The sequence below is a fragment of the Genypterus blacodes genome, unplaced genomic scaffold, assembly GCF_046128005.1.
Source record: "Genypterus blacodes isolate CSIRO-AG114 ecotype Tasmania unplaced genomic scaffold, CSIRO-AGI_Gbla_v1 ptg000067l_1, whole genome shotgun sequence".
In the NCBI taxonomy this organism is placed as follows: Eukaryota; Metazoa; Chordata; class Actinopteri; order Ophidiiformes; family Ophidiidae; genus Genypterus; species Genypterus blacodes.
The window spans coordinates 12,481,237-12,493,513 of record NW_027466879.1 but is presented as its reverse complement, the minus strand read 5'-3'; the positions used below and the strand labels follow the sequence as shown (position 1 = coordinate 12,493,513).

The window sequence follows — 12,277 nt, the reverse complement described above, 5'->3', positions numbered from 1 at the left end:
GATATGAACGAGAGTTTAAAAAGGCCTGAAAAGTACAAATGTGGTGCTCAGGGCTGAAACTGGGCTACAACTGTTTGTTGTTTACTTGCTGAAACCTCAGCAAGTAAACAACAATATGTTTTATAATGACATCCATGCATGCTAACCTCTGGGGGGTCATGTGATGAGACCACTGATGTCGGCTCATCCCGGAAAGCCTTCATGCTAAATGTTTGACGCATATATCAGTTGGATTTTTTAGGGGCAAAGGTCACAAAAATACTCTGTCTAAGATACAGAGAAAACTGGAAAGACAGTTGGACAGTTGGAAGCGTTCCAGCAACAACACTGTGATACTGCAAATACTACAATGAAGCTCTTCAGCCATCGTGTGTTTCACAAAGACGAGCCTGCGGTGGAATTGTGCGGCAGACAAAACTGAGCACAATTATCTCAAAAGAAAGGATATATTTGATGATTGCTGAATAAGAGAGAAAAGATTAATCGGCAGATAATTGGCACATAAAGCGAGAATCAAAGCGTGAATCATCCACACTAGTAACTGTGTTGTAGTGACATTTTAGCCCTGAGAGCATAATTTACATGTCTTCTCCCACTGGTGATACTATAAATAATTCATTTAACATTGCAGCTTCATTAGTGATGTTTGGTTGTTATGTAACCAGGCAAGTTAAACTCTAACACCAGTGTGCAAATATGGGCTGCATGAAAACAATACAAAACGTTGTTTCATTTTAGTATCCTCAGGGTGTGTTGATTGTTGCAGGCTTTAGTGTGACTCCTGTACTGGTGTAGAAGCTTCCTGAAGGTTTGAAGTCTGCAGGATCAGTTCTTTGTGGTTATTTTAGTCTTTAAACCTTGAAAAGCACGATGGAGCCGCGTTTTCCATATATGGTCACGTGATTCAAGGTTACTATCAAATGTATTGATTATTTCACATTTAAATGAACTCTCGTCTCTGTGGGATTTCACTGCTGCCTACACCATCGTCTGTAAGCAAAGGTGCTGCGATTCTCTCAAGTAGTGCCGTTGCCAGAACTCAGTCAGAAAAAGTCAAGATGAAAGCAGAGCGGATGCCCGAGGATATGTTTTTAAAGCCAGAGAACCAATCTGAATCAGAGCGTAATACTATCTTGAAAGGATCCTGTTATAAGTTGCAAGTAATAAGTTACAAGTGTAGTTAGCTGTAGAGATTGAATATGTGGAAATTGCCTCAGCCCAGCAGTGATGTCATCTATGGAAACTGTGCAGGTGGGTGGGTGAGTTTCAAAATGCAATGATACCGGCACTCTGAAAGCAAGAGTGGCCGCAGTCTTTGTGCTGTGCAGGAGGAGATTGTTAAATTGATGCTTTTTAGTTCCAAAGCTCAGAGGAATTTAGGGAGGACATTACAGGAAATGTTCAGATTGAGTTGACAGACAGTAAAGACTGGTTTGACTGTATAATATTCTGAATTCTCATCTGAAATAGCGGAAGTGCGTCTTTTTAGAGTCAAACCAGCCCAATTATTAATAATGTAGTGAACTAAAGGGAAAGACATTACATCTATGCTAAAATGCATTGTAACTTTTGAAGAATTTCAGCAAAAATATCTTCTGTGTCAAATCTTGCCATGTAACAAAATCACTGTTGGATCCGCAGCTGGATCCCAGTCCACACCAACATTTACTGAATGTTCTCAGTAAAACATGAAGCAGGCTTACACTGGCCTCTGCTCTACACAAGAGGAAATATTACATGGAAAATATTTAAAAATATCACACCTTCCGTTTTAATATAGCAGTATTGGTACGCAGGTACATGTGGATACATTTTGTGTGGGTGTACATAAAAGCACCATCTGCCCACTGACTGAGCTCTCCTGAAAGCTGAACAGTGTTCAGTGTGAGGAGCACGCTGGTGTTGGTTGACAGCTCCATGAGTTGGGGCACAAAGCGCCCTTTATGTGTGTGAGGGTTCCACCCTGTGACTCAGTGAGTGTGTGTATGTGTGTGTGTGGAGGTAGTGGAGCCCCAGGGGATGGGCTATGAGGTGAGCTCTGTTACAGTGCACAAAAGAACACCTTCCCTCTGGAACACATAGGTCCCTCCACTGCCAGGAAATGAGTGAAAATATGCTCGCCACAGGATTACCTCATACACTCTCAGTCTATGGTTACTAAAACTTTGGCTGGTTAGTTTGTTCCCTCATTGAAACAAAAATCCTGCCTCCTGTTTACCTGCTGCATTGCCGTCAGCCTGCGGCCTCTGTGCAGTCTGGCTCATTGATCCAGCAGAGATTTGGTGTAATTATCTGTGAAATACATTTTTCATCTGTGCTGGCATCTGCTCTTCCAGGTCCTGGTCAGTTACAACAGGAATGGTGCATTCACGGGTCAACGCTGCAGCAACAGCAGTTTGGGGGGAAGTCAGAGTAGATGTATAAAGATGTAGGGGCGCCACCTACAGACAGATTCCTTCAAAATCAAAAGGGAGAGATTTCACATTGCTGGACACCTAAATAAGTCAATGTGGTTTCATTTGATTCATCTTAGTAGTTGGTTAGTAGCTTATAAACATAAATCAGCCACTCAGATTGATCAATAGACTGAGCAGCAGTGAAAGGACTAAACTTGTGTTCTGAAAGTCAGCAGTGATACGAGAAGCAAATATTTTTTCAGAATTATTCACAATAATCCACATTTTGGCAGCTTGTTGATGAATTCATGCATAGATGTTTTGCAGATGACTTGCAAATCTGTTAGATATCTCTGACTTCTGTTGCTGTTGGGAAATAAAGTATTTTCTTCAAGGGCAAATTAGCAGAACTGGAGCTGAGTGATACTGCGGCAACTGTATAATATCTGAAATGCTGAATAGTGTAAAATCACAAAGGAAACAGTGTGGGCGTATCTTTTGCTCTAATGTTGATATGCAGACAAACACTATGCATTTTGTATGGATTTGGGAGTTATGCAGAATACATCAGAATACAACATCATACTTGATTATAATGGGTGATCAGTATGCAAAAACCCACACAGAGGTGGAAAAACAAACACAACGGTCCAGGTTGTGTGAGGTCAGAACCATGTCGGACCACTTTTTCTGAAATCTTACATATAATTTCTTCACATTTACACAGCATGTAATATTTGATGTAGAAATACCGCAGACAAAATGATGTCTACCCTCACTTAAGAGCATCTTGGTAGCAGTTTCTCACAGACTGAGAGCCAGGGTGCTTGCCTCCCTTTCTCCAGATGATGACGATCACATGTGTATACAACTTGTGAACTTTGATCTGGGAGCATATTATTGTTGTATTTACTGGGTAGGAAGTGAGCATTTTACAATAAAGGGCTTTTAGTGTGTTTTCCATATGGGCTCCGGCATTCCGAGACGAATCTGGCAAGTGGGGATCAGAGGAGACTTGGAGATAACAGTGAGCCGGAGCAACAAGGGGGCCGACTGGAGCACCCTGCAAACCCACGGGGCTGGTGCTGGCTTCCTATGCAGCAGCTCTGCCCACGCACTTAAGTTAATCTTTATATAACTCCAGTAGTCGTGGGAAAATGGAGCTGGGCCTGGCTCATTGGCTTTTTATTTTTTTACATTTTTTTTTACTGCTTACAGAGTTTCTGTGTCACTGCTGTCATACTGCAGAATGGGAACTCGAGATGGACCATTGAGTTAGATACTCAGGGGTGCAGTGTATGGATGTGGATGCAGATCTTCATGTGTACCCTTTGTGAATGTGTTGCTTAAAGGCTCCTGTGCAGATTTTAAAGTGTCCTTGCAGCTCTGATCTTTCGCGCTTTTTCTTTGTTATTTTATTCTATTTTATTTTATTTTATTTTATTTTATTTTATTTTATTTTATTTTATTTACTTTTATTTTATTTACTTTTATTTTATTTACTTTTATTTTATTTACTTTTTTTCTTCATCTTGTATTGCAAGTTACTGCTCTTTACATACTGCATATACATACAAATCTTCTATCCTCAAAAAAAGTGTATATTCCTTGGTTTTGTAATGTGTACTAATGTGTCAATTATATATGTTTGCATTAAATATTCAATATCTTTTAAGGATATTGAAAAGCCAAAGTGCCCCTGGTAAGAGAGAATATTGGCACCCAGGCTGATTAAAAGCATTCCGATGAAGTTCAAGTGAGTATTGAGACTGCGTGGCAGCTGACCTGGAGGCCACTCGTCTCCTCTGAATCAGTTTGCTTGTTTACTTGCCAGCATGCTGCTCAATCAAAATGCTTCCAGCAAAGGAGAGCGAGAGGAGACACACATACACACACACAAGCAGACACACACGCACATGAACACGCACATGCACACACGCACACACACACCAGAGGTTTAGAAGAATCCCAAACTCTGCTATCTGTCTGACACCACCATGAACTTTGGGATTGTGTTGTCAGGGTGGCAGGGGGAGACGTCGCCATAGTAACCGGGGCGCTAGGCGAGATTTGGGACCCTGGTAAAGCCAGGGGGTGCAGGGCTTTAACAGGCCAGAGAAAAAAAATGACTGACAGGCCCGACCAATAAAGCATGAAGTGGAATGTGAGGATATGCAGCTCCTTTGTTCAGCAAACATCTCAGGAACGCGTGCAGGAGCCTTTTTTTTTTCCTGCTTTCATGCCATTTGATTCTGCTTACCAATGAATAAGTCTGAGCCTTTTCCTGTTGCAGTGCTAATCACCTATTTCCTCCAGTTGACTTGCTGTTCATTCATTCATTCTTCACATTCAACCACCTGGTTTGTGTGCGATTCAGGAAGATTACACCAAAAACAAGAATGTGGAATTGTGAGTATACGGAGGAGGAGGAGGCTGCTTTCCATAAACGTTCCTAAATATGTCTGAATATTCTTTCTTCTGGAATTTGCCAACAATCTGCTTTGAACAGAGGAGCTTCTCAGTTCCTACTAATGATTTGATAACACGTCTGCTCCTGACCATCTTGAAAACGTCAGTTAGAAAGGTTTCTAGCCTCACATTCACTTTCTTGTTCAGAGGCAGAGATAAAAAAGCACAAGTTAGATTTGATGTAAAGTATTGTTGCCTGGCAACAGTATTGAAAACCCAGCAGTGTCTGGGGTCTGGGATTTTTTTTTTTTTTTTTTTTAATACTTTGAGCTTGTCCTCATGCACACTCTGTAATTGTACCCAGCAGTAGGTTTGAGCAGAGCAGAAACACTGTGAGAAGTATTTTTGGTCTGCTGGATACATCATGACTAAAAGCTTCACAAATGATTATATATGTGTAAGAGGTTTTTCCCAGACAGTTTTGGTTTCAAAGTATTGGAAAATACACCAAACAAAGTGGAATGACATCTACATAAATTGCTAGTGAGGCCTGGCTTGCTAAACAAACTTGTCCAGATGTGTTTTGGTCCTGCTGTTTGTTTTGCTCTCTAAATGGATGCTATGTTGTCTAGGGATTTGTGGGGAGGAACAGTACAGATGGCCTGATCTTTGACCCTATGTTCCACTAATACATGATAGAGGACTGGGATGGCTGCTTTGCTTACAGTAAATTAATCTGGCACTCTATTGCCACCTAGTGACGGTTTAGCAGCATATCGTGCAAGTTTCGCAGTGCAGAGACAAATCTTCCACTTTCATGTTTTCCTTCTGGATGAATAAAGCTCGACAGGCAAAAAACAACACATATTGTTAAGACATTTATTTCAAAAGCTCGGCAGTATTTCACAGTGGCTGTAGAGATTGAGAGAGAGTCTTTCTGCAATACTCTAATATAACATCTCTCCTTTTCAGTTTGCTGAGGTAACATAAACATAGAAATAAGTGCCGAGTAGACAGTCACGATATTCATTAGGCGAGAACAAACATAAAAAGTGCTTCAGCTAGACTGTGTGGGAGACACCAGCTGCTTCTGTGGCTCTCTGTCCATGCAGCTTGTTAGCTGATGAGCCGCATAATGTTGGAAGCCGACGTCGCTCAGTTTAGGCAAAGTTCTTCTTGAGGAAGTTGATGAGTCCGTTGGTGGAGGCATCGTGGGCATGAACCTCGGCAGCGTCTTTGAGCTCAGGCTCGATATTCTTTGCAAGCTGTTTGCCCAGGTTGACTCTAAATTGGATGAGCAGGCAGAGGAGAGAAATGGGTCCAGTGATACATCACATTAATTATGAAAGGTGTTGTTGCAGCCTCAGAAACATAGAAGTCACTGAGAAATGCTTTAACTCAATGTGTGTTTCTGTTTCAGGGATCTGGTCGGAGTCGTAGTAGGTAATGATGAGTGAGACCCATGTGTATACTGTGTGTATTTGTAGAGGAGGATCTGACAGATGTATACAATGAAAGAAGCTCAGATCAGGTTCTGTTTCACTCACCCCCACTGGTCAAAACTGTTGATGTCCCACATGACACCCTGCACAAAGATCTTGTGCTCATACATGGCTGTGAAGACAAGACAGAATAATCGTTATTGCCACAACAAAATCCCACTGTGAGACCACGAAACTGCAACTTATACTACCACTACTTCCACAACTGCAAACCATAATGACACCATCTACCAGGTTATGTACAGATTTCTACATGACATCAGCTGTTGTGAGTCACCTATGAGTGCTCCAAGTGTGTAAGGTGACAGTTTCTTGAAGATGATGGAGTTGGTTGGCCTATTTCCTTGGAACACCTGTGTAAGACAAAGGAGAAACAACATTTGCATTGCTATGAGAGCAGCGTCTCCTCCCAAGTTTGAATTATGCTTGTTGTCTGTGAGCTGCTGGGTTCTGTTCTCTTACTTTGTGTGGCAGGATCTTCTCCAGTTCCTCTGCATCCACGCCGCTGGCTTCCAGCTCCTTCCTTGCCTCCTCTGTGGTCTTACCCCTCATCAGAGCTTCTGTCTGGGCCAGGAAGTTGGCCAACAGGATCTAAAAGCGTGAATGCACAACCATTTCAGATGCTACTTAATCTGATAGGTGGCACTTTTGTGTGCTTGTTTTATTGTTTTGTTTCGTTTCACATTGATGACGTCTATCTATACACAGACAGCATTGCATTCAGAGCAACTGATAAAGAATGAATGGCACTCTTAAAGCAAGTAGAGGCTCATTAAGAATAAAACTTGCAACCTTCCCATTTAGGAGATGGTGCGTCTTTCTAAAAGGCTGTGGATTTTAGAAACTATAACACAGACCTTACCTACATACTGTATATGCCTTTGGCTGGTCTAACGGAACTACAAGAACCACTGCTTAGATAAGTCATGCAGTAATACCTTGTGATGCAGGTTTTCTCTGATGGGATGCTGTGACTGAGCTGGGATAAGGAAGTCAGCAGGGACCATGCGTGTGCCTGTGTCCAATACAGCAGTCACACATTTGGTATACTCACACTCACATTTATAACTATACTTAGAATAGATGAATATGGTGCAATTAAACACGGGTACCTTGGTGGATGAGCTGGTAGAATGCATGCTGTCCATTTGTTCCCGGCTCTCCCCAGACGATCGGCCCAGTGTGGTAGTTTACACGCGTCCCCTGGGTAGTGATGTACTTCCCGTTTGACTCCATGTCCCCCTATATTACAAACATTGTTTAGTATAGTAGACAAGGCTGTTAAGTCTCAACTGGTTTGCTTGAGCCTCTGTCTTTGTCTTGTTAATATATATCTGTTTATGTCTAAATTCCAGTCGCATGTAGGATTGTACTCCATTTTTCATTAGAAACTTGGGGAGTTCATTTAAATATCTAGCAGAAGTAGATCAAGGCAACTGCTGGCTAGACTTAAAGACATTTTGTCACTTATCTAAGTTCTGTGTGTTCTGAGTGCAAGAAAGTGATGTTCCAGGCTGCAATATTACTTTAAAAACATATAAAATGGTGGAATTTGTTTAATGCTCAGAATTCTCAAGTATTTGTTGTGCTGGTTGTTTCCAGGAGCAAAGTTGGGGGACAGACCTGCTGGAAGTAGGCAGTGAAGCGGTGCATGTATTGGTCGTAGGGCAGCATGGTGTGAGTCTCAGCGTGGAAGAAGTTAATGTACCAGATGCCGAGCAGAGCCAGCAGGACCGGAGCATTCTTGTCCAGAGGCGCTGTGCGGAAATGGTTGTCCTGGATTGGGAGAGACACATGTTCATTTAGACACAACCCATATCCTGCGTCGTCTATCTAGTATTTCTCACAGTACGTACCATCCAGTGAGCACCTGAAAGAAGCTGCTCAAAGTTGTCGAACCCTGATGAAGAGAGGGAAATGTCATATCAATGTAAATGACATAATTGGTGGAAAAGCTGCAAAAACATGTGTATTATTCAATGTGCATACCAATGTGCAGGGCAATGGACATGCCAATGGCAGACCACAGGGAGAAACGACCACCAACCCACTGGGGGGAAAACGAGAAGAGAAGAGAAGAAAATTAAAAAAATACTGAAATGTGTCCTTGTTTTGATTTAAGATAGATTTGTAAATTAACAGTAAAAGTCTTGATTTGTTGACCAAGTTGTTCCATCACATCATAGATGTGCAATGCACTGGTTGAACATTATTACAAAAGCACTGGCACATGTGAATGCTGCAATGTATGGTATGCTGTACATGAAAGTGTAAAGGTAAGATAAAGGGCATATTACAGCCGTTATGCTTTAAATACCAACAATGTAACCAAACGCAGTTCCCTGACCTTTGATGTAACCTCTGCTAGAGAAAAGGTCGCTACCAATAATAACGTACCCAGCAGCTGCTGACCAGAGTGTTCATCCCACCTACTTCATAGGTCAGAAGTCTAAATCTATTTATAGCTGCTGCCTAAGGCCTCATCACTGTCTGTAGTTGAAAACCTGCTGCACCCAGCGTGCAAAACACTCACATCCCAGAACTCAAACATGTTTTGCGTGTCGATGCCGAAGTCCTTCACTTTGGGCTGAGAGAGAGAGAGAGAGAGAGAGGAGAGAAGGAATGTTGGGATCAAATGTTTGGAGACAGACAGAATATCTGGCCTGTATTAGCACCGCTGTGTATAGTGACTTACTGCATTGGTAGACAGAGCCACAAAGTGCTTGGCAACAGCTGCTTTCTGTGAAGGCACAGAGAGGATGTGATTGAGGAGGAGAGCAGTAAATGAATTCAATACCGGGCTGCTTACTGGAGTCACTCAGTACTCACGTCTTTGGCTTGCTCAAGGAACCATGATTTGGCTGACTCAGCGTTGGTAATGGTTTCTTGGGTGGTGAATGTCTGTGAAAGAACAAATCGGTTTATGAAGACACAGATATTTATGTGAATGTAAAAGAGAAACTAAAGAGCAGAAGGGTTATCTGTATCGAGGCTGAAAGGTTTGACATTCAGACATGAGTGTCAACTGACAAAACACTGACAGAGGAGTTTGCAGCCCTGCAGCACAACCGAAAGGTAACTTTCTGCAGAAGTGACACTTGATGGCAGCCAAGTGCTTATACCAAGTGTACTGTATTAAATATGATGGCAAACATAACACGTTTAAGATGGCATTCAGGTGAAACGTGAAAGAATCTTATCGTTGTTAAGCAGCCACCTTGGATGCAATGATGAAGAGCGTCGTCTCAGGGTTAAGCTGCGCCAGGGTTTTGGCGACGTGGGTTCCATCAATATTGGACACAAACCAGACTTGTGGTCCCCCCTTTGAGTACGGCTTCAGGGCCTCAGTCACCATCAGGGGGCCCTGCACTCACATAGATAGATAGATAGATAGATAGATAGATAGATAGATAGATAGATAGATAGATAGATAGATAGATAGATAGATAGATAGATAGATAGATAGATAGATAGATGGATAGATAGATAGATAGATTGATTGATTGATTGATGTGTGGCTCTGTGGTACAATGGATAGCGCATTGGACTTCTAGTCAAACACATGAGGAGTGATTCAAAGGTTGTGGGTTCGAGTCCCACCAGAGTTGCAGTTTTTAGATAGATAGAAAGACTCACAAGGTCTGATCCTCCAATGCCAATATTGACGACATCTGTAATGGACTTCCCTGTGTAGCCCTTCCACTCGCCGCTGCGCACGTTCTGTATTAGACAGAAAAGGTCAACACACGAAGTAGGCCCACATTAACTGCATTCATCGTAAATGTTAAACTCATTTTACTCACGTGACAGAAGCCCTTCATCTTCTCTAAGACCTTGTTGACATCTGGCATGACATCTTTGCCATCAGCCATGATGGGAGTGTTGGAGCGGTTCCTCAGAGCCACATGGAGCACGGCACGACCCTTCATAACCACAACACCAGGGAAGAAAGCATTGATACACACACAAACACACACACACACACACACAGACACTGCTGGCTATGTTATGTTCTTGTATAGTTACTGGGGTTAATCATGTTACAGCTGACATTTAACCCACAACCGCACCTCAGTGAAGTTGATCTTCTCTCCTGCGAACATCTTCTCTCTGGCAGCCTCCACGTGTCTTGACTTGGCCTACAGAAGACAAAACATTTTTTTCATCAATCATGCCAATAAATTGACACTTCACATGGATCCACACTGGATGATTGCTGGAGGGACTAACAGGAATAACTGCTCAACAGATAATAAGAAAATATACAGTACAGTTCAAAATGCAATGAACTTTTCTGATGCAAAATAATTTACCAGATCAACCAACATCTTCATAACATCATCTGTGACGAGATTCTTGGAGTAGTCGAGAAGAATATCTCCATCTTCAGTGTTTAGTGATACACTGTCCAAAGACAGAAAGATATCAGTAACCTCATCGGACTCAAATTTTTTTTGATGTTATGGTGTGATTACATCCTTGAGACACAATTTACTCAATGGCAATAACAACATCAATCAAAAAACATAAAAAGATAGTAATACGATTCTGCAATGCATTTAGCGTTTACATGACTCTAATGATGTTTGCTGAGTTTTGTGATCCAATTTGACATGTGTGGACATAAATAGAACAGAAACAAAACATTCTGTGTTAAATGATTTAAAGAACAAAGCATATGTACATGCAAAACATTGACATAATTTGTGGTTAGTAGTACTTTGAATGTTCAATATTCAACATAGTTAATTTATTCAGACAACATTAGAGATTTAGAGTTTGAGATAGGATTTATACCTGAGCTTGTTGAATCTCTCCTTGTCAGCCTCAAACATATGCCTCATGTTGAGGCTCAGTGCATGGGCTGTGTACCATTCCTGCAGCTTTTTGAAGTTGGGGTCCTGTGTGAGTCCCATTTTGACAAGAGAGGCTTTGCCGTGCTCCGGTGTGCTCAACGAGAGGGGTTGAGTGGGACCGAGCCAGCCAGGGGAGAAGCTTTTTGAAGGGCACCATGTCTATGCTCCTCCTACAAGAGACATTTAATATTCAGTGGTGGCATATGTCACACCTCTACACTTCTCTACAGTCACAGGGTACAGTATGTTGGTAGTGGAACATGCCCTGTATAGCTCTGTGTACTGCTCAAATTGTCATAAACAATACTCATGATGGTTGTTATGTCAGTGATGTGTAAATCAAAGTTAATTCAGTTGTTGCACTCAATGTCATTCATTCTGAAATAGCTTGAAGATCACATTACTGAATTTTCATAGGTATTGAATAAAATGAATCAATGAAAGATTAATACATACTTATTACACTTATCTCAGATTTATTCTGTAACTATATATAGACTACAACGGCATTGCCAAAATCCAGGCAAAGCTTTTCTCGCCCTCTAATGTTTAAAAAATACTATCACATCATGTAGTGTTTGATACAAAATGATCACTAGGGGGCGCTGATGTCCGCCAATTGCTTTTGGGCGCATCGGTTTGCAGGAATGAAACGCTCGGGATTTACAGCATTCAGTCTTGAAAACATTAAGTTGTCCAAAAGGACAGCAGAAATATTCCTAAAGAAGCGACTTATTTACTTTTGAAGTCGTAATAACTCTGAAATGATTATGATTTGGAATACTTTTGGAGATGGTGTCAACTTTTGTTATGTGGCCACTGTGAGCAAACAGCGCCCCCAGTTTAGATCGGAAAGGGAAAGGATATGTGTCAAGTCAGAGAGAGAAAGCCAAGATTACACTGGGATTTGGAACAAACTAATAAAATACACACATTAAATGTCGTTTACAGCGTTGGTTACTGTTGTTTCCAAATTATTGATTTTCATTCAATTTAATTCTCAAATCTGCACTCATGTACTTTGCTATTAATTTGGATATCTTTGGCGTTTCCACATTTCTTCGCGTGTAAAACTTTTATTGTGAAAGGATCTAGCGGAAAAAGCACTTTTTAT

The 12,277-nt window shown here is 41.5% G+C and overlaps 1 protein-coding gene and 1 non-coding gene across 2 annotated transcripts; one reads left to right on the top strand and one right to left on the bottom strand.

The window, feature by feature from the left end:
* Window positions 1-5,762: 5,762 nt before the first annotated feature.
* Window positions 5,763-11,262, bottom strand: gpib (glucose-6-phosphate isomerase b). The gene is made up of 18 exons (XM_076155927.1): window positions 11,105-11,262; window positions 10,621-10,711; window positions 10,378-10,446; window positions 10,111-10,230; window positions 9,944-10,027; window positions 9,525-9,671; window positions 9,133-9,208; window positions 9,003-9,043; window positions 8,841-8,894; window positions 8,297-8,357; window positions 8,164-8,207; window positions 7,931-8,083; window positions 7,420-7,549; window positions 7,246-7,322; window positions 6,770-6,898; window positions 6,585-6,660; window positions 6,353-6,419; window positions 5,763-6,089 (listed from the first exon to the last, which is right to left on the bottom strand). The coding sequence occupies exons 1-18, from the start codon at window positions 11,221-11,223 to the stop codon at window positions 5,966-5,968; spliced, it is 1,662 nt and encodes a 553-aa protein (XP_076012042.1). The 5' UTR covers window positions 11,224-11,262; the 3' UTR covers window positions 5,763-5,965.
* Window positions 9,824-9,915, top strand: trnar-ucu (transfer RNA arginine (anticodon UCU)). Its single transcript is given in 2 exon segments — window positions 9,824-9,860; window positions 9,880-9,915. It is a non-coding gene; the product is annotated as a tRNA-Arg (tRNA).
* Window positions 11,263-12,277: the final 1,015 nt, after the last annotated feature.